Raw genomic sequence first — 23,178 nt, 5'->3', positions numbered from 1 at the left:
TTCTCCAGGCCAGAATACTAGAGTGGGTAGCCTATCCCTTCTCCAGTGGATCTTCCCAACCCAGGAATCGAACCAGGGTCTCCAGTTAGCAGGGAAGCCCATAAATCAACTATACTTCACTAAAATAATACAATCAGCTACCTTCCTAGATGTAAAACTCTGGGAAAGTTCATGAGCTTCTCTGTGCTTTAGTTTGTTCATTAGTAAAAATAGCCATGATAATACTAGTACCTGCTTTATGGGGATGTTTGGAGGATTAATTGAGTCAACACATACAAGGTGCTTAAAACACATACCAGGTGATAAAACAATGCTTGGTCACAGTAGTTGGCTTAGGTAATGTTAGCAATTTATCATCATTTTAGGCACTTCATAGGTACTTGTTTTGAGTGAATGTGGAAACAGATAACAGCAGTTAATTTTAGAGATAGCCATACCTTAGATTTATATAGTATCCTGTATTTTTCAAGGCTCTTTCACCGGAAGTCTCCAAATTTTCTTCTGACATTTTTGAAGGGTGAGATAGCTCAATTAAATCATTAGGATAATTCTTTTCCCAACACCTGCCGGCTATTGATGAAGATACTGATAAGCATTTACTTGATGCAAATCCAAGGGAAAGCGGAAGGCTTAGGCATCACAGATTGGATAATCAGGTCCCTCATAATCAAAGTTAGCAGCTTATTATCATCAGTAGTCCTCTTTCTCAGAAGTTCCACGATTTTTTGCTTCTTTTATATCCCGTGTAGATTTTCTGAGCTCATAGATGGCTTTAAGAATGCAGTTTTGCTAGCACAGGTTAGATGTTTACTTTTTTCTTTGTTTTTGTAACAGCATTCTGCTCCAGATATGGTGTACTTGGGATCTATGACAAATTTTGATGGGACTTACAATTGGATTCAAGATAAATGCGTTCCTCTTGTCAGAGAAATAACATTTGAAAATGGAGAGGTATGGGCTTTCTAGTGTATGTTGTTATTTTTAATTAAGATTTCCGAAAGAGCAAGCTTCTTCTACCCATCTTACTGTTTTAACACAGAACTTATTGTTACAGTGAACACATCATAGCTATTTCCATAATACAGGCCAGTGGTTCTCCACTTCTGCTGTCCCAGAACCCCACTGTCTTATTTCCTGCAACAGCAGTGTTTCATGACCACCTTGGAAATGAGTTTGAAGGTGATTCCTATCCCTCCCTTGGTTGAAGATTCTTATTTAAGGAGATTCCTTTAGAAGCAATGTTCTTCAGATTTTAGTTACAATTAATTATATACAGTGAATAATCCTTTGCTTTGAAAGGTTTTTCTGATTTCTCTCCTAAAAGAATGAAACTGTGTTCTCTTTCCATTGTAAATAATGAAAGCAATTATTATTACCATGTAACTATCCTCAGTGATCCCATGTGCCTGAAATAAAGCCCATCTCCAATTCTTAACAACTCCCATAAAAACCTAGGAGGCTGGAGGAGCAAATACAAAGAGCTGTGTCTGTTTTTAAATAGACATCTCTGTTTTTAAAAAACATCTCTGTTTTTTTACTGTATTTGAAACATGGCTTTCATTTCATTTTACTCCTTCATTTTCAAAACCCACAGCCTAAGAATGTAATTTAAAAAAAATATTTTTTAAGTTAAAACTTTCAATATGTATATATGCTTCAAAGGAATTATAGGTGCATAGCTCAGGTATTAAATATACAACTCAAGAAATTATCACAGAGTAAACACTCTCATATAATTCCCACCAAGTCAGAAGTTGGCAATTCTGTAAAAAGTCAGTATTTTAAGGCTTTGCAGCTCACACAGTCTGTGTTGCAACTATTCAACTTGCAGCCTTAGACAGTACATAAATAAGTGTGGTTGTGTTGCAGTAAAGCTTGCTTGCTTGGTTATTGTCATAGTTTTTATCAAGTGAACATCCTTTCTACTTTCTCAGTTCCCTGGGCTTCAGGTATGTTTATCTGAATTAATTAATATTTTTATGGTAGCAGCTCATTTAGACCTTAGAGACTCAGAAAGATCTAGTAACCTGTCACGATTATTCACCTGCTTTGGCAGTTCTTACAGGGTTAGTTTCAAAAGAATTTAAAGGTATAGACCTGGAAAATATTAAACAGTTAAACAGAGGTCTGGCCTTCCTCCCCCAACCCTGCCTCTTGTCCTGTAGTAGTTGACACATTTAATGAAATTCTTTAGACTTGTTACATTTCATAACCAATTACCCACAAATCCTTTAAAATATGAGGAAAGATTTGTTAACCTGTAAATCTGGTTGTCTTGCTTTCTCCTGAATTCTTGACTACCCACTTGTAAAGAATATAGTGGTACAGATCTGGACATGGGTACATTGGAGGCTCTAGTAGATTAAACTACCAACTACTATGTTAATGTATGTAAATTAGTTTAGCAAACTAATTCACATAGATATTTTCAAACTAATAATTTATTACTTCTCTCTTAACAGTTGTTAGTTCATCTATATTTGTAGGGGGGTTTTTTGTTTTGTTTAAACAAAAAATTTTGTTTAGTTACAAAATTAGCAATTTTGTTTATTACTAATAAAGTAATGTATTTGTTTCTACTTTTAACTTTTTAGCTCTTAAATTTTCTAAAAAGTACCATGCCACATGTGAGGCACTGAGAAAATGTTCTGAGAATTCAGAACAGATTCAAGGTATTTTGTGTGTGTGTATGCACAAGGTATATATATAAACACACATATAGTGGAAGTATTTGTTAATAATGTTGATAAATTGTATATTGATTAAAAACTGGCTATATTATGAGGTTTTTGTCTTTTGCTCTATATCACACTTTTCGGCTGTTGGTAGGTCTCATGTAAGTGGAGTGGTTTTTGCAATAAACCTTAGAATAAACGTAAGTTTGCAAATCAGTTAGATTTATTTATTGCTGCACACTCAGTTTTCCAGTGTTATCTGTGAAGAGTGTTTATCCTTATAAAAATCAACATCTTGAAAAAGAACAGCACAGTTCTTCCTTTGGTCAGCTCATTTTTTAAATATCATGGCTTCATCCAGTACTAGGTCACAGGTCAGCCCAGTGGTTACCTTAAGGTAGGTCAGTTCCCGAGGTACAGCAGGACACATGGGACCATCCTCAGTGCTTCCTTCTTCCACTGAGGCATTTATTTACACTGTTGGTCTCTTTTTCCTGGAATGTTGCAGCTGCTTTATGTTGCATGGGCTGAAGTTAAAATTGTTCCTACCTAGAAAATAGCTAGAGCTGAATGGAGAGGCCTGATAATTCTCATTGAATACTTCTCTATACAGGAACTGACAGAAGAAGGACTGCCTTTTCTCATACTCTTCCACATGAAAGAAGATACAGAAAGTTTAGAAATATTCCAGAATGAAGTAGCCCGACAATTAATAAGTGAAAAAGGTAGACAGATTAAGGTGTTTATATCCTTCTTTTCTCTGTTTACTTTCCCCCCTTTCCATTACATTAATATTGACATAAGCATATTTGGATTAAAAACGTAAGTTATTTTAACACAACTCCTAAAATTACATGAAAATATGGGGAAGGGAGGTATGAGTAGAGATAATGCAAAGCAGTAGCTTTAAAAAACAAAAAAAAACACGATTTTCTTAGCTCTTTAAAATCAAGTAGCATGAAAAGTGGGGTCATGGGTGGACAGTGTGTTTTAGGCACTTTCTTCCAGCACCTTTGATGCTTGTCTAGTCCTTTTCTAATAGTTCCAGAGATATTGCTGAGAGGACTTAGACAGCCTGATTAACATTTACTGTATTTCTTTTTTTTTTTTCATTTACTGTATTTCTGAATGAAAGTAAGTTGAGTAGTTCTTGGCAAACTTCTCCAAAGCATCAAAAGGGAATTTGAGTTATCACCAGCTTTCCCTCTATAGTTGGAGAAGAAAGTCAAACAAAATAGACTGAAGGCTTTGTATAGAGCCATGCCCATATCAGTCTCTGTAAATATTTTGGGGGCTGCATTAGATTAAAAATCTATCTGTAGGGACTGGAAGGGCATCCTTGATGAAATGAAGATGTTCCCATGAGAACAGACCAGGATAATCTGCAGGGCAAATGATTGCCCAGAAAAATTTAAAATTCACTATTGCATTTCTAAAGAAATTATACTCTCTGCCTTAAGAATTAAAATCCTACCTCTTTGAAGTGTTGTAATATTTAGGTTTTAGTGTTTGTGGTCTATATTACTCTAAAGCATGTTGGGAAGTTTTTAGTATATCACTGTTTATGAACTTGCAAACTTATGAAAATATAACCAAGAATATTCTAATCTACCTCTCCAAATTCTATTTCTTTTTAAGGTACAATAAACTTTTTACATGCTGACTGTGACAAATTTAGACATCCTCTTCTGCACATACAGAAAACTCCAGCAGATTGTCCTGTAATAGCTATCGACAGCTTTAGGCATATGTATGTGTTTGGAGACTTCAGGGATGTATTGTAAGTATTCATTTTGGTTTTTTAAAATTACTGATATGTGTCTCAAAAATGAACTTAAAATGACTGGATATTTTAAATAATCCTATGTTGAAACAGTAACGCTTTGTTGTTTGGAAGGAAGAGTTTTGTTTTGTTTTGAACTCCAGACTGTAGTATGAATGACTGTGGGGAATTTCCCTGGTGGTTCCGTGGTTAGGACTTGGTGCTTTCACTGCTGTGGCCCTGGGTTCAATTCCTGGTCAGGGAACTAAGGTCCCAGCATAGCCAAGGATAAAAAAAAGAAAATGTTAAATGACAATGAGAATTATAATATATCCCTATAGAAAATGCCAGCATTAGGTAATCTTAAATGCTTGGGAATTAATTTCCGAAAGAAAATTTTTGACCTATGAGAAATTTGTTTTGAATTGAGTTTGGTCTTTGTCAGCACATCAAGGGAGTAGGTAGGTTAAAGAAAATGAATAATATTGGTGCTCATTTGTGACTGTGTATCAAGAATGTCACTGGTATTTAAGACCATAAGATGGCTATGACAAGGCATTTATAAAAGCATACAGCTAAGAACCTTTCCAAGAACAGATATGCTTTCTGACTCTGTTCTCACCAGTCCATAGTGTTAATAAACATAAACCTAGTAACTACCACAGATATTACTATTTATATCAGCTTTCTGAGATGTTAGATACAACAGTTAAAGTGGAAATGTTTCTTCATGTATGAAAAATTTAAGCAATACAGGGATTGATTCAAAATAGACCTTTTCTTTTCAAAATTAATTTAAATATCCCCCATTTTAATGTTTAAAGATTAAATTTCACAGTTTGAGGGTGATTTGAAGTCCTATTGCAGAATGAATTACCTCACTCACTTCTAAATATTTTAATAGAGATATAGTTGTTTGATAGAAGATTCTCAGTCTTCACATAGAGGAGGTCTCCATTTGGGGTCCTCCCTCAGGCAAGTCATGGGGTCGCAAAGAGTCGGACACGACTGAGCGACTTTCACTTTCACTTTCAGGCAGGTCACTTCTCTTTACTTGTTCCTTTACACTTAACATGTGGTTGGTGATACAACCTTCCTAATGAGATTGTTATAAAAATGAATGAGAGATGATGGTTGTGTTATGAACCATTAAGTACTTAAAAATATTAGTTGTTTTTATTTTACCTCAGCAATCCCCCTCCTGTCCACTTATATTCAGCCCACAGTATCTGTACTTGTTCCTGCCAACATCGCCTTTTTCCAAGCCCCGTGTCCTCTCCTCCATGAAAAACTTCTCCAGAACATTAGGTCCTACCTTAGGTGTTAACATCTCCAGAAATCTTGAATCAGTGCCCCTCTGCTGAACCCTATCAGAGCACTTAACCACATTATAAAACCCAATTGCCTATTCCCAGCTTATCTCCTTTTTCTACCTGGTTGTGAGTTCTTGGAGGACGGGGATCCAGTCTTAGTAAACTTTTTATATTATATATAAACCATTGGTTTATTTTATATATAAACCAATGGTTTATATTATACAACTGTCATATAGAAGACCCAGATAAATATTCAGTGAGTTAATATGCTAAGTAGTATTCTTCCGAGTGTAGGTAAAGTGAAAACATCGAAATGGCTGAGCACTGTGTGAGCATTGACTGTTGTGCTAGACAGAAATGTCTTAGCTGGTTGCGTATCCTCTTCCTCTTACTTCATTGGCTTGCCTCCAGAGGCTGTAAACTCTAGCTAAAAGTACAGACCTTTTAGGAGAGGTGGCAGCTGTCGTAGTGGCTGAGTTCACTTCAAGAGCTTCCAGGCAGTGACAATGTTTGGTATTAAAATGCTGCCCTTTTCATGGGTTATTTGCATGAAGTTTTATATTTCCCTACCTCTGGTAGTGGGCAAATCTTGGGTTGATTATTTACTTCTTCCTTTCACTGTAAATTTACAGCCCTAATTATGAAGTCTCAAGTTAGCTGAAGTCAAGAGGATGCTGACTCAGGTTAGGTTTACTAGTCAGAAACCAAACTATGCCCAGCTTTGGCTTTTATTCCCAGGAACGTTGTTACACATGAAGGGAAACCTGTGACAAATTTCACCTTGGCTGTCTTGTAAGTTTTCTCCTCCAGTTCTGAAGTCAGATTAAAAACACTCTAGCCTTTCCAATCCCATCTTGGTGTCTGTTAGAGTACCCAAACTAAGATCCATGGTCATATTATTTATCACATGACCCAGTCCCCCTATCCTCCAGCCATAGTTCACTGGACCAAGAGATGGGCATGTTACCAAGGAAAGCTAATTTCTCAGCTGGCAGCACTCTCTCTGCTTGTGCCCTGGTGCAAAAAGATACTGAGTCAGTAAAATTCCTCAAAGAAACATGGAAATGGGAAATGATACTTTCCCATCCTGAAAGTGTTGAGTCCTGTGAGCAGGGAGGGAGATAAGAGAAGTGATTATATTTGAAGCTCTGAAACAAACTACTTTTAATTTCTCCCTTAGGTGCCTGATTTCCCCTCCTGGGCACTGTTTCCTCTAATATTTTTTTAATTATAAGAAGGCACATGCTGTGTGAGCTACAAACTGAGCCTATGTGAATAGATGTTAGTGTTAAAAAATAAAAGACATGCAGCAAAGTGAATCTGACACATTTAATGGCTTGTGTAATTGTTATTGTGCTGCATGGTAATTAACGCTTAAATGATAAGCCGTTTCCATAAATTACTGTAATTACTATTACTTTTACTTAATAACTCAGCAGTTCTGGAGTCAACTGGTGGAAGTATGTGGTGGTAAGGAGAGGGAAAGCAGATATATGATGCACAGTCTCCTCCCATGCTAAAGGCAGGCATCGCAGAGTGGTGCGGGGAGCTGCTATCCAGTGTTCTGTTCGTGTCTTATTTCAGAGAAACTGAGGTTTAGGGATGTAACATAACCAGAAGGGCCACACCACTAATCACTGCCAGGGCTAGAAGTCATGTCAGAGTATATTGAACCCCCAAACCTCAAGCTCATAACACTTGATACCAAAACAGTTACATTTTCAGTACATACAAAAGCAGTGAGCATGAATGTGAAAGATCTTTGAAGAGGCACTGTTAATACCTGAAACTGAATCACACATCTCTGAATCCTTAGTTGTATGTATATATATATATATATACACACACACACATATATATATGTAGTTTGACCAGATTCATTTCTTGCCAAACGTAAAGGAAAAGATTTTATATGGAGGTGGAATCGGGGGAAGTTTTGAAGCCTAAGCACATAGGGGTAGGTCTAGGAAATGTTAGCCAGCCCTGAGAGAAGAGAATAAATGATGGGGTCTAGCGTCAAGACTGTTGAAGGGCTTTCAGGAGAAACTTACCTTCTAAAAATTGTGGCCTGCAAATCCCCACCATCTGTTCCTTTGCTCAGGGGTTCTTATGTAAGCTCTTGCCAGAGCCCCAGTGACGGGAAAAAGCAGCAGGACAGATGTCAGATCACTCCTAGGGAAATGAATAAGCTACTCTAAGGCTAAGGAGTTCCCCAACTCTGGGATCTAGGTCGTTTATTCCAAATCACTGCATCACTGAAAATTATAATCATAATTCCTTAAACTACTCAGGGGGCATGGTTGTGAGGAGATGAGAGAGGCAATGTGAAACTAAAACTACAGGGGTGGGTATCTCCCTAATTTAGCAGTTTGGTTGCTACTATGATGAACTAGCCTGTCTCCTTCAACTTAGAGGGAACAAACCAGGAATTGAATGAGATGATAAAGAACTTGGAGGGATAGGTAAAATAAATGTTTACCCTTGTAACCCTGACAACCTGGTTTCATTCTTCATTATCTAGGGGTTCTTTTTTTTTTAACCCAAATCAGGCTTTTCTTGATTGAAAAAAAAATGGTGCTGCGAAATCTTTTATGTGTATTTATATATGTATGTGTGTATATATATATATATATGTATATATATATACACATATATATATACGTGTGTGTGTAGTTTTTTTATTTTAAAAGACAAATATTTAGTTTTCATTATCTTTTGCTATACTAAGTAAGTGCTTTGTGGTGGCATTAGTAGATGTTCATTAAATGCTTTTAATTTGCTTTTAGTTTCATCACTTGTTATAAGATTGAGTTTGACTATTCTGAATGTATATATCTGGAATATATCCTAATATTTATCAGTTACTCATCTGCCCTGTTCTCTACCTCTCCTGTTCATCTCTGTAGTTTTAATTCTCTGAATGTGTCTCTCTTATCAGCCACTGGGCTGATACATATACAGTGGTCCAGGTCCCTAAATACCATTTTTATATTCCTGTAACAAACTTTTTGTACAACTGATCTTGATATGTAGTATTTGTAAGTACTTTTTATTTTACAGATCATTCCAAAATATTCTTACCTTATTTGGTTTTGCCAGCAAAACAGACATCAAGCACTGACAGAGCCAGGCACTGTACCAGCCCTACTTTATACTTTTATATGTGTTTTCAGTTAATCTATAACAAGCTTAGAAGGTAGATATTATTTCTACTTTACAATCAAGAAGTTAAGCTCTGAAAGATTTAGAAACTTCACTAAAGTGGAGTCACTAAAGAGGCAGTGGAGTACAGTGGTTACGTGCACAGACTCTGGACCCAGTCAGTTATCTATTAGTTATATCACCCTGGGCAGTTTCCTAAGACCTTTATGCCTCTGTGAAACAGGAATGATAATAATTTTACCTAGTTAACAGTGTTGTTGTGAGTATTAAATGAATGTGTATAACTCTCAGAACAGTGTCTGATACATGGCTAGTGTTTAGAAGGCTAGCTATGATTATTATAGGCACTAATATGCTGCTGCTGCTGCTAAGTCGCTTCAGTCGTGTCCGACTCTGTGCGACCCCATAGACGGCAGCCCACCAGGCTCCCCCGTCCCTGGGATTCTCCAGGCAAGAATACTGGAGTGGGTTGCCATTTCCTTCTCCAGTGCATGAAAGGGAAAAGTGAAAGTGAAGTCGCTCAGTCGTATCCGACTCCTAGCGACCCCATGGACTGTAGCCTACCAGGCTCCTCCGTCCATGGGATTTTCCAGGCAAGAGTACTGGAGTGGGATGCCATTGCCTTCTCCGAGGCACTAATATATTTGGATTTAAATCCAAGTCTGTGACTATAAACAATACAGTTAGATAAATAAAGCAGTTGTTCTCACTTCACATATCAGAAAGCTGAAGCTCAAGGAAGTTAAGTAACTTAAATGACAAGATACAGTGTTTTTACACTGTAATACATTGAATGAGTTCTAACTATTGTATAAGTAGAGTTAAAAAGTAGTAAACAATATTAGGAAATTGAATCCAGCAATTAGTGAAAAAAGAATAATATATCACAACCAAGTGGGCTTTATCCCAAGTATGTAAGGCTGGTGCAGCCTTCAAAAATCAATAAGTAATTAGGCATATACTGATTACATCAACATACGCAAGAAGCATTTGACAAAATTCAATATCCATCACGACAAAAATGCTTAAGAAACTAGGAATATATGGAAACTTCCTCAATCTCATAAAGGACATTTACAGAGAACCTACAGTTAATACCATATTTAATGGTAAAAGACTGAATGCTTTCCTCTTAACATCAAGAACCAGGCAAAGATGTCTGCTCTCTATGTATCTGTTAAGCATATAATTTGTCCCTTATTTCTGATTATAAAAATATTTTCTTTGTGGATAATTCTTAAAGTTGATAAAATACCAAAGAATAAAAATCACCTATAAATCCACAAAAGAGATCTAGATATATGTATGTGTTATAAAATTGGAACCATGCTATTTTATAAATTTTCTTTTTAACTTATCCACACATTATAAACATCTTCCTATTCATCAGTATTTTTCCATTATTTCTAGTGGCCAGATAGCTTGCCTTTGAATGGATTGTTTCATGATTTGTCTAAATAACTTCTGTTGTTTGAAGTCCAGGTTTTTCCCACGAAAAAATAACACTGCTACTAACGGGACTTTACTTGATTCATCCTCATTAGCATCCTTGTAGTTTCGGTGCTATGGGACACTTTCCCCATCGTGACTTTCCCTTTGTTGGTAGGGGGGAAATGGCTCTTTCATTGTCTTTTACTGATTGTGCTTCTTGTTCTTGACCCTTTGTCAAAAGTCATAGTGCTGTGCTATCCAATATGATAGTTAATAGCCCTATATGGATACTGAAGTTTACATTAATTTAAATGATATAAATTTAAAATTTAGTTTCTCAGGTACTCTAAACCCATTTCAAGTACTCAGTGGCCACATGCAGGTAGTGGTTCCTGTATTTGACAGCATAGATATACAGTATTTTTTGGTCATCACACAAGTTCTGTTGGATAGTTCTGCTGTTAAGTATTTGCAGTTTCAAGGAACAAAAAACTCACCCCGCAAAGCTCAAAACCAAGGGGTTTATGCTGAAAAACTATTAAGAAAATGACAAGGAATGGAACTGCTTGAAGGGAGCTAGGCTGCACCACTGCGAGTGCTGGGCAGCTGCTCTCTTCTTCCCTTACTCTGGGGCCCAGAAGCTCTTCTCTGGGCTCACTTCACATCTTCTCCATCCTCCTCTCTGGAGAGCAGGTTTTCCTCTGCCCTGCTGTAACTTCTGCCTGGACGTGGTTCTGATGTACCATGACAGGACTTAGCCTGAACTCTCTATGACTTTTTAACTCTCATCAAATCATCTGATTGCATTCCTTAAACCCCTTGGCCTACATTCTCTAGACATCTGATTGGCTCAACCCACATAAATCGATTCCCTCTCCACTCCAAATTATATGTCCCCCCATTTTTTTCCAGCTTGAGGTATAATTGACATATGGAGCAAATGGAACTCTCATACATTGCTGGTGGGACTGCAAAATGATACAGCTACTCTGGAAGACAATTTGGCAGTTTCTTAAAAATGCAAACATACACCATGCATATAACCTAGTATTTTACCTAGAGAAATAAACTTATGTTCACACAAAAACCTATGCCCAGACATTTGTGGTAGCATCGTTTACAATCACCAAAGTCTTGAAAGAACCAGTGTCTTTCAGTGGGTGAATGGATAAACCAGTTGTGGTACATCCACTCAATTGAATGCTATTCAGTGAATAAAAGAACAGACATTTTTATGCATGCAGCAGAGTGGATGAATCTCAAATGCAGGGTGTTAAGTAAAAGAAGCTAGTCTCACGATTTCATATCCATGACATTCTGGAAAAGACAAATTGTGGGAATAGATCAGATCAGCAAGTTAAAGGGAAGAGGAAGATAGGAGTGAGTGTTGGAATTGTTCTATTCCTTGTTTGTGTAGATGGTAACAAGATGCTACATGCTTATGTTAAAACTCATATAACTTAAGCCTAAAAAATGAATTCTGTTGTATGTAGATTTTTTAATAAAAATACTTCTCACCTCATATGCATTTGTCAAAGCTTATTTAAATGATACACTTATGTTTTGTACATTTCACCATGTCTAAATTTTGCATCACCTAAAAATAAATACTGTAAGCAAACAAAAAAGTGGAGGATGAGAGAGAAACACTTAGGGGTTCTAATTAGAAAAAGTATACCCTAAGTATGAAAATTTAATTGAATTTATTATAGTAAGGGTCTATTTATCTTCCTTTTTAGCAGATAACTGTGTAGTCTGTTTTCTTGACAATGTATTGTTGATTCACTGATTGTTACCTAATAACTGGATAATTTCTAGCCACAAGCTAGATAAGAGCTCTTTGTCATCTGTTTTTCTACCACATCAATTCAGATTCATCCTCTCTCTCGTCTTTGCTTTTGCTCACAGTTCTCTCATATGTTGACAAAGGGGAAAAAATCAAGTAGGGGAAAAATCTGCTTTGAGTGTCCTCTATGAATCTGTTACACTTAAGATTTAATTATAAATTATTTCTTGACTAGCAGAAGCAATTCACATTGTATTGGTGTGACCATCTGAACATTTTTAAATAACAAACTAGCAAGGGCTTTATCTTAAACATTATAGATTTGTAATTCTTTGAATATATTTGAGCACTTTGCTCTGGGTGACAATAGATGGTGTCAGATTAAATTGATAGCCTCTCAATGTTTGTGTCTGGTGCATGTGCAATTTCTTCTGTACCAGAGACCCTTTCAGAGGCATTCTGTCAATACAGCTACCTGACAGCCATTTGTATTTTTAAACTGTGCATTTGGCACCTGCTGGCCTCTGTTGCATTGGAGCTAGTGGGGAGCCAAAATGGGTGTACAATGAAGTTATTGGCTGTTAATCTCAGTGGGAGTTATTGAAGAGAAGAAACAGCACTTGCAGGACCTCAGGAGAGGATAAAAAGAAAAACTGGTAATATTAACACAAGCCAGGTATGCTACCAAAACAGTGATTTAAAAAATCAGTTCTACTGAAGGAAATAAAATGTTTGTAGACCTGCATTTTAATTAATGCAATGGATTGAGGGGAGGGGGAGAAACAGGTTTCTATTTAAAAATATAATGAATTTTAATTGATCTCAGTAGAGGCCAGATCTCTACCAGGATCTCAGCAGAGGACAAACAATTCATATGAGCAGAAATAGAAATTAAAACAATGGAAAAAATGCTTAATTTCTGAAGAGATGGAAATCAAAATGCCGATGTCTTTTACTTATCCAATTAGCAAAACAGATTTTAATATTAAAGACAAAAGTGCTGGCAAGACCTCAGAGAACAAACAGGTAGACAAGCAGTAGTCAATACTGATGTTCTATAACCATAATTTGCCCACTTTGTTTAAAGTTCTTACACATTAACTCATCACTCCTTCTTTATCAGATACATCTCAGGGAAATAACTGTGAAGGAAAAGGCTGGTACTGTGTAAATCTGCTTAGCTTTATACTGGTCTGTTTTGCTACAGTGCATGTTTCTGTCCTGCAGATGTGCTCATACCATAATTGGTAATTACAGGAATGATGTCAAATATACAGTGAGTTATATGGATGGAGGGCATCACCGACTCAATGGACATGAGTTTGAGCAAGCTCTGGGAGTTGGTGATGGACAGGGAAGCCTGGCCTGCTGCTGTCCATGGGGTCACTAAGAGTCGGACACAACTGAGCGACTGAACTGAACTGATGTTGGTTCATGTTATTTTCCTCAGAATAGTTTGAAGCCACTAAGGAAAGCTTTTTCACCATAAAAGACAATGTCTTTGTCTTTGTGATGTATGAGGACATTTAAAAAAAAAAAGGCCACTTTGATGGCCTTGGGAAGTGCTTTGCTTTTCACAATGTTAAGGTAGCCAGTGAAACTGCCTGTGTGGTTTAAGTTGTGAAGAAAGTTCCCCCTCTGTTTAAGAACATGAAAGAGCTACACCCTGGTTTAGATTATTTTGATAAAATTTGTTATGCTGGCAGTGAATGCCCTGCATCTCAAAAAAAAAAAAAAAGACTGCTAAGCTCCAGGTTAAGGCGTCATCTGGCCGACACAGGGATCAAATGACACAGGGATCAAATGACACAGGGATCAAATGCCGGAGGAGGCTGAAGGGCGCTAATATTTTTGTTCTAGGCTCTTAGTAGTAATCTGGTTACAAACCTACACAGCTATGACTTGTAACCAATTTATTTTTTTCTATTTCGTAGTCTTTGTCTCATTTCCTTTGTCATGAACGTGTAGAATGGTGGAGAAGCCTTACATATTTGGAAGCACCATGTCATTCTGAAGTGCTCACATCAGTCTCTGTTTTCTGTGTGATTCTCTGTATTTCCCATGGCTTAAAATTCTGCCTTCCAAATACTTTGCCAAATGGATGTGGAGCTTTGTGATATAATCTTCCTTCAGTTAAATCAGGACAGACCTACATAGTTTTAAGTGATTAGTCCCTAACATTATTTTTCCCTTGAGCTTCTATTATTTTTAGTGTAATTTTGCAGAACATAAGATTTTGCAGTTATATATATTAAGGAAAATTTATAAATGCCCAACATAAGGGAATAAGTCTTAGGACACCATCTTGATAAGATTCTGAAGCATGTGTTCCAGTAAGTGTAGAAAAATTTCTGTAAAACAAGTGCAAGCATTGGAACACAAAATTGAGTACTAGACATCACGATTTACAACTGTATAAAAGTGTTTGAGATGCACCTAGCCTGTGTGTTACTAGTTATGGTGGGTTGGTGGGATTGTAGGTAAGATTTTTTAAAAATTGTTGTGCAGTTGGTAAAATAGAAATAAGTCCATCTAAATAGTTTAAGCTAAATTTTTGTTTTACTTTGGTTTTAGAATTCCTGGAAAACTCAAGCAGTTTGTATTTGACTTACATTCTGGAAAACTACACAGAGAATTCCATCATGGTCCTGACCCAACTGATACAGCCCCAGGACAGGTAGGACTCTTGTTTGTTTCCCAGTGGGAACTCTTTCTTTTTCAATTAGTCTTGAAAAGACTCTGAAGCTCTTGTATAAGCTTGAGTTTCCAGTCCTGCCTGAATATTTTTGTAAAGAAATTCTGAACAAACTAGATAATATACAAATTATGTTCATTTAAAAATTTTAAACCTTCAGAAAAGTTGCAAGAACATTACAATATAGTTCCTTGATCATATAAACAAAGGTTGTCTGGTAAGTCCTTGGTGGGAAATAGCCATAAAAGAGTTAAATACAGTTAGCTTCATATAGAAGTAGGAGGTAGGAATTAGAAGCAGGTAGACTAGCAAAGAAATCAGTGGCTTGCATTAATTGCTTAAGCCTTACTCTGTGGCTGAGAGAGTGACCACCACACTAATAAAGAAAATAATGATTTGATATCTTAAGAGCCTTCATCACCATGGTATTCATAATGCTCAAAACTTACAGTTTAATGCAGCTTTTCTGTTTGAGATGTAGAATGCTTGACAACTATTTACCAATACAATTTTATATTTGCTTGATATACAGATACATATTTTTAACCTGAGAATTTTCTTCTGTTCCAAGTTACCTTGTAAATTCTGTATAAGTACCTGCTTTGTTAAACGCCTCTAATTTGCATTTTGATGCATTATTGATTTATATCATGTCTGTTACCATTATATTGAGAGGGAAGATGATATACACCAAAACACTTACTGCATATGCCCAGAACTTCAATCCACTGTTTTTGCTGAAAAACCACCAAGTATTGAAGAAAAATAAAAACTAAGTGAATTTTTAAGAGTCAAATTAAGTTCAGAGTTACAAGTTACTTTTAGGAATCTAACAACATGCATTTTTCCTTGCAATCTGAGATCAGATTTTCTTTGATAATTAAGCAACTATAGATGCAGGAAAACTTTGTTGGCTGTAACCCAAAGTAGGCCTGCTTAGTATTTTATCAGATTAAGAAAAGATGTGGCTTGCCATTATTGTATTATCCTGATTTGTTTCAATATTAGACATTCAGCTTCTTGTATTTATTTATCTTTGCATACTAATACATAGTAGGCACCAAATACATGTTCATTTCATAGTAATATAGCTTCAGATTAATTAAACCAAACATATCTCAGCAAAAAATAACAAATGTATTGGGGAAGGGGAATGTGACTAAGCATAAAAAGTGAAGTCTGTGGATACACTGCTTCCCATGTGCCTGCTTCCCATGTACTACATGTACTATGTGCCTGTGTAAACTACAGGGAATATTAAAACAATAATAATCATGTTTACTCTTGAGGAGCTCACAATGTAAAGGATAGACTGCACTGTCCTTTTGAAATTCTTGGGCGTCACTCTTATATTTCCACTGGATATTTTTACGCACCGTTGGTATACAAGTAAAATACTAAAGAAATTTCTTAACAGTATTGAAGTGGTTTTCTTCATTACGTCAACTAGGTTTTTGTAATTGCTGACGTCCAGATCTCTATCTGCAGAATTGTTGTTGTTTAGTTGCTAAGTTGTGTCCAACTCTTTTGCAATGCCATGGACTGTTGCCTGCCAGGCTGCAGGTACCTTTAATAATCTTAGAGGCCGTTTGTAAAATGGATTTTGGCCAACTCAAGATTTTACTGCCTCTACAGAATATTCTAGGAAAGCACCCAGGTGTCAGATGTTTTGCTTCTCCACCACACCTCAGTAACTGTCATCAGATCAATGGTTAATGGCTCTGTGGCATCCCTGCCTTGGAGAATCTGAGTAAGGACATTTGAAACAGGGAAAGCAAGATTTCAAACTCAACTTTTGTCTTTGGCACATAGTAGCTATAGTTTATTACTAATAAATAATTATAGGGCAATTACCATGCATCTAATACTCCTATTAAAATATAACTATAAAATATATTGATATAAAAATGTTTCATTCTTTCCCATGTAGGAAGTCCAGGATGTAGCAAGCAGTCCACCTGAGAGCTCCTTCCAGAAACTAGCACCCAGTGAATATAGGTATACTCTATTGAGGGATCGAGATGAGCTTTAAAAACTTGGAAAAACAATTTGCAAGCCTTTCAAACAGCAGCATCAACTTACATGGTGGAAATAGTAAACCTATATTTTCATAATTCTATGTGTATTTTTATTTTGAATAAACTGAAAGAAGTTTTGGGTTTTTAAATTTTTTTTCTCCCCGACTCAAAATGTATTGTCATTTAATATAGCCTCTTTTAAAAAACCTGCTAGGGTTAAAAAAATAAAGTAAAAATCAGAGGCCTATCTTTACTTTAAATCTGTCCTGTAAAATTTTTATAAATCAAGTGAAAGGTGAGATTGCCAGATATATACCATTAACTTGCACTACTAGGCTAGGGAGGACTTAGGGATGTTTCCTGTGTAGTATGTGTTTTTCATTCTTTTCTCTATATATGATCAACTCTGTTGGTATTTTTAGTTCTCACATTTCTCAAAGCTAAAGGGGTATATATTCTGGATGGCGGGGGGGAGGGGGAATAAATTAAAATTTTCACACTGTGTACTGTGTTTTACTGATTAGTTGGATATTGCTTATGAAAATTCCATAGTGGTATTTTTTGGATTCTCAATGTGCAACTTAAACATACTATGAAGAGGAGGAGAGCCATAAGCCAGAACATTTGGCAGGAATTGTCCTTATGAATTAAGAAAAAAAATGAAAAGTGTTATTAAATTTCTGTGTGTTTGTCTAACAAAGTGGCATATGGATGGCATTTAAAACTTTGAATTATACCTAAATCTGAGGAAAAGGAGATACTAGTGGAACAGATTACCAGTATTGAACTTGATGACTTTTAAGGCTCCTCCTATCATGACACTTAAATTTCCAAAGAGAAAAACCAGCAAGGAAAATGTATTTCAGTAATTCTAACCTTCTTCCATCATGTAGTCTTGTTCTAGTTGTATAGATCAAAAGCAAAGACAATAAGGCACATTGTTTTTTCATTGCAAAATTGTTAAGGAGGACCCTACGTCCTCTAGATTCCCTGATTTCCTAGGCCTGCAGCGTTCAGTCAAATGGGTCCCTGTGCCAGGCCTCAATACTGCCAGGGAGCAAAACCAGAGGGAGAAGACCCTCGGTGTCATATCAGGAAGCCCAATGCCAGAGGATAGGTTCAAAATTGGCTTTCCTCTGAGCCTGGGTTGGTGCTATAGGCCAAGAGTCATTTTATACTTGGAGTCTAAGTCAATCCCAGTTTGGGGAAAGATTATTTTTAAGCTTAAAAGGCTGACATGTGCCATTATATGTAGTATGTAATATATGTAACATCTTTCAATTCTTTTAAAATAAATATTTATAATAGATATTTAATGATTGTTATTTTTAAAAATCAGTCTAAAATTCTTTGTTATGCATGACTTACCCATCATTTCATTTAGATTAATAAATGTTAATAAGGTAGTATGGGGCATGTTTAATAGAAAATGCTAGAAAAGCAGGACAGAGCTTCCTAAAGTTTGGGCCTTAGTTCTGTTCTCTCCATTGCTTTTAATCAGTAACTTTGAAATCAGAGCTAGCCTTCAGGTCAGAAGATGGACCAAATGTGAGGTGGTCAGAATGAAAATTCAGAAACATTAAACAAGCAAGCATACAAAACCAAAAGCAGCATCTGCAATTGACTGGGATAAATTTGTAATCCTGTAATTGGCTTTTAAAAAACAGTCAACAGAAGATAACACTTAAGAATTGGGTTGCATAGAATTGGTTTGAGAGTAGTCATGATAAAGGCCCGAAGAACACATGTTCAATGTGATCTAAGATAACACAATGTGATCTAAGTGGCTTGTTAAAGTGGATTTGAGGCTTTATTTAGCATTTATGCATATGGGGGCTTATTAGACTGTAGCCCTGCCACTGTCACTGTCTTCTGCAGAGTGTGAAGCCACTGAGGGCATGCAAGGATACTAAATTTTATGCCTGTATCCGGACAATAAACATCAATAAATGTTTACTGAACAAATGAGATATGCAGTGACATTGGGTAATTTTTATACCTGAAATGCTCAGCACTCATCAGGATTTGGTGCCCAGTTTTATAAAGTCACTAACAAGCTCAAGTGCAAAATAGCAGAAATGCATTAGAGAAAGTAAGTTCTTGCCACAGGGATAGTGCAGGGTTGGGGTGGGGAGGCGGCCTGTGGCTAGGACAATGGAAAAGTAAGTTGAAGCTGATTGTGTAGGGCCTTGTATGCCAAGCTAAGGAAGAGGTTTTTACTGTATCTTCCAGCCAGTAGAGAGCCATCAACAAATTTAAGCAAGTCAGTATGTTCATAACACTGTAGCAGAGGTCTCAAGATAATTAAACGAGTTCAGTGGAGGAGAAAGGCAGAGCTAAGACAGGGACAGCAGACATGGAGAGGAACAAATACAAGAGGTCCCATAGGGATTTGTCACCAGCTGGATGTAGAGAGAGAACTTCAGGCATCTAGAACTTAAAATTTAGACTTCTTCCCCTCTGAATCTCAGTGAATCAGAGGATATCCAGTCTACTCCAGGCCTCAGGCTCCTCAGCTGTGAAAGAAAGGATGCTAGACTAGACTGAAGAACACAGTCAAGTTGTAAAACCAAAATTAAAAGCAGGCCCTACTGCTTGTCAGCCCACTACCTTTTCCAGTTTTGGTTGTTTTTTTTAATAGTTACAGTAGTGAGGGGAACCATAAAAGGGTGAACTTACTTAAGGGTGAACTTAATTTAGATGAAATTCTGAACATGTTTTAAAAGTTAAATGAACCTAGAGAAGAAGGCAGAGAATGGGCAACTAAAGCATCTCATGGAGAGCTCTCTGATGAAGTCAACTTGTCAAAGATTACATATAAAAGAAGGAAAAATCGGCATGATAAGGCCCAAAAAGCGCAAAGTGAAATATAAAAAAGTGTTAGATATGTTAAAGCTCAGAATGAGCTTAAATTTGCAGAAAATGCTAACACTGCCAAAAAAGATTTTAAAACCTGAATCATGGCAAAAAGAAAAATAGATAAAGGAGTATACTGGATCAACAATCAGGAAAAACAGAGTAACTCACTTTTTTTTTTTTCTCTGACAAAGAGACCTAGTCTGCTTGGACAAAAAATAAAGTGACATAAGCAAAACTGCAAAAATAGGAAGTAAAAATTTTGCCACCTTGAATAGTTTTAGGGCTCTTAGGCCCCAACTCCAGCATCACAGAAAGCTGCTGGATGTTGCAAATGCTTTCTGTCAGCAACTGCTGGGAATTTTTGAGACACAGTGGAGATCATAAGGTAACAGAAGACTAGAAATGGACAAACAATATTCCAGTTTTCAAAACCATTACACTTAGTAGTTTATAGTTGGGGGAATAATTAAATAGCTGTAAAGAATAATCAGTTTTAAGCCCAATATTTAAAGACCCTGAAGACAGTAAGTTGTTTTAGAACTTAAATTGTCTTATGCTGATTGTAACTGTTTTATGTGTTCATTAAAACAGGTTGGATAGGACTGCTGCTTGGCAACTGTTTTTTAGCTGTGTTTGAATTTTTGTATGTATTTCCAAGTAATAAAACTATATTTCTAAAATATTTCTGTTTGAGACTTCTAATTTGTCATGAATATTTGACTCAAAATTCAGATGACCAGAGTCACAAGATGGTCCAGTTTTACAGTTATTTTTTAGATTATTTAATTGTACCTGACTCAGCATGGGAAGCTGTATGAATCCATGTGCTGGTAACAGACCTAGCCTTTAGCTAAAGTGTCAAAGCTCCCACTTGCAGGGCACACTGGGGAAGGGCCAGCCTGTCTTCAGAGAATAGGTTTTGGAGACACTGGAGGAGGAAGAGTGCAGCTTGCAAATTGTGCCCCAAAAGTGCTCCCTTTACTCCCTCCCTCCCTTTCCCCACCTCACCTAGTAAATCCTTCTATCCATCCTTCAATGCCCAGGACCATTACCACCTGTTGTGGTCCCACAGCCCTTACGTGTTTTAGAATACCCAGTATAAAAGAAGTTGGAAGTATATGTATCCATTTTCCTGATCACCATGTGAAGGCTCTGGAAGCACAAACTGCTCCATCTTTGATTCCCAGCACCCTAGAGCTCTGTTAAGTGATTACTATGTGATGGGGGAAAAAAAAGTCAAATTACATAATAAATGAATGAATAAGGGACAAGAAAGCATCCCCATAACTGGAATGGACTTGGTTGCATCATCTGTGAATCCCAATTATCTGATACCTAGTCACATTTCATCCTATATCCTAAATTGATTATGGAGTCTTAAGAGTTTCATTCTAGAAGAGATTAAAATCTTACACCAACCCACAGATACATAACTTTCAGAATGACACTGGAGTGCCCATTTCGGCAGTGTAGAGTCGTGCAGAAGTGCTGGAAACTTTTCCATGAACATGACAAATGTTCTGTGAGGTGGATTTGACCCCTAGCTCAGTCACTCAGCCTTGTGGAAGGACAGACTAGAATGAATTGACGAAATACCACATGTGGTTTACAAAACATAGATATACGACTTGGCAAGCATTAATGGAACAACAGACTGGTTCCAAATAGGAAAAGGAGTACGTCAAGGCTGTATATTGTCACCCTGCTTATTTAACTTATATGCAGAGTACATCATGAGAAACGCTGGGCTGGAAGAAGCACAAGCTGGAATCAAGATTGCCGGGAGAAATATCAATAACCTCAGATAGGCATATGACCCACCCTTATGGCAGAAAGTGAAGACGAACTAAAAAGCCTCTTGATGAAAGTGAAAGAGGAGAGTGAAAAAGTTGGCTTAAAGCTCAACATTCAGAAAACTAAAATCATGGCATCTGGTCCCATCACTTCATGGGAAATAGATGGGGAAACAGTGGAAACTGGCTGACTTTATTTTTGGGGGCTCCAAAATCACTGCAGGTGGTGATTGCAGCCATGAAATTAAAAGACGCTTACTCCTTGGAAGGAAAGTTATAACCAACCTAGACAGCAAATTAAAAAGCAGCGACATTACTTGGTCAACAAAGGTCCATCTAGTCAAGGCTATGGTTTTGAGAGTTGGACTGTGAAGAAAGCTGAGCACCGAAGAATTGATGCTTTTGAACTGTGGTGTTGGAGAAGACTCTTGAGAGTCCCTTGGACTGCAAGGAGATCCAACCAGTCCATCCTAAAGGAGATCAGTCCTGCGTGTTCACTGGAAGGACTGATGTTGAAGCTGAAACTCCAATACTTTCGCCACCTGATGCAAAGAGTTGACTCATTGGAAAAGACCCTGGTGCTGGGAAGGATTGGGGGCAGGAGGAGAAGGGGACAACAGAGGATGAGATGGCTGGATGGCATCACCGACTCAATGGACATGAGTTTGGGTAAACTCCTGGAGTTGGTGATGGACAGGGAGGCCTGGCGTGCTGCGATTCATAGGGTCGCAAAGAGTCAGGTACGACTGAGCAACTGAACTGAACTGAATCTACTGTTGCCAGGATAAGGATACAACAGTGAATAAGAGACTGCCCCTACTGTCACAGACTTCCAAGTTGAATGAAGGAGCAAAACAGATAAGTAAAAATTAGAATGTTTTAGGTGCTGTTCTGAGTTAACCACGGTGCTTGGAGGTGTGTGTGCAGCCTTGGGGGTCAAGGGAGTCTTCCCACAAGAAGTGGTTTTCTTGCCTAGGAACAGAAAGAACTATACTTTCCTAAACTTCTCCCCTCTAGGAGAATTACATTAATATGTACGTGCATGCTCAATGGTGTCCAACTCTTTGCAACCCCATGGACTGTCCATGGGATTCTCCAAGCAAGAATACTGGAATGGGTTGCGATTTCCTACTCCAGGGGATCTTCCCAACCCACGGATCAAACTTATATCTCTTAAGTCTCCTGCATTGGCAGGAGGATTCTTTGTGCCACCTGGGAAGCCCCATTACATTAATAGAGGCTGCTGTTATTTTCTATTAGTATCTTACTTCAGTAGCAAAGTATTACTAGTAATTACTGCCCTGTTGTTTCCTTCCCAACTCGGCCACTCAGGTAAGAGATAACAGCCCATCTGTGCTGTGTCTCATGTGTTTTACTTATTGGGATAAGTTCCAGGCAGAAAGCTGTATGCCCATTCTCCTGACGCTACGTGTATACTTGCCTAAGTAAGATCAGATCAGTCTTGGAAGCCTGACACTGTGATTGTTATCTTGCCCTAACCATTGCCCAAGAAGAGGGATAGCGCAGGGCATCCCTGGCTATGTACATAGGGAAAAAAACAAGGCCTCTATTCTGACTTAATCAGTTCTTCATAATTCTTCATGCTTTCATGATGAGCATGGCTTTCTGATTTAAAACAATGCTGAATAGTCCACTTCAGAAATTTCCTAGGATTAGGAGG

General features: G+C 37.3%; 1 protein-coding gene across 5 annotated transcripts in view; it reads left to right on the top strand.

The window, feature by feature from the left end:
* Positions 1 to 17,347, top strand: part of ERP44 (endoplasmic reticulum protein 44) — an 81,558-nt gene extending 64,211 nt beyond the window's left edge. For all 5 annotated transcript variants that reach the window (XM_081512447.1, XM_081512456.1, XM_081512466.1 and 2 more), the window contains 5 exons: positions 835 to 951; positions 3,289 to 3,400; positions 4,314 to 4,455; positions 14,707 to 14,809; positions 16,758 to 17,347. In XM_081512447.1, coding sequence (XP_081368573.1) covers positions 835 to 951; positions 3,289 to 3,400; positions 4,314 to 4,455; positions 14,707 to 14,809; positions 16,758 to 16,859 — 576 coding nt within the window. In that variant the 3' untranslated portion in view covers positions 16,860 to 17,347. The remainder of the gene's footprint in view (positions 1 to 834; positions 952 to 3,288; positions 3,401 to 4,313; positions 4,456 to 14,706; positions 14,810 to 16,757) is intronic.
* Positions 17,348 to 23,178: the final 5,831 nt, after the last annotated feature.

The sequence above is a fragment of the Giraffa tippelskirchi genome, chromosome 1 (assembly GCF_054371585.1).
Source record: "Giraffa tippelskirchi isolate mGirTip1 chromosome 1, T2T-mGirTip1v1.2.pri, whole genome shotgun sequence".
NCBI classification, from domain to species: Eukaryota; Metazoa; Chordata; class Mammalia; order Artiodactyla; family Giraffidae; genus Giraffa; species Giraffa tippelskirchi.
This window is presented reverse-complemented; position numbering and strand designations above follow the sequence as displayed.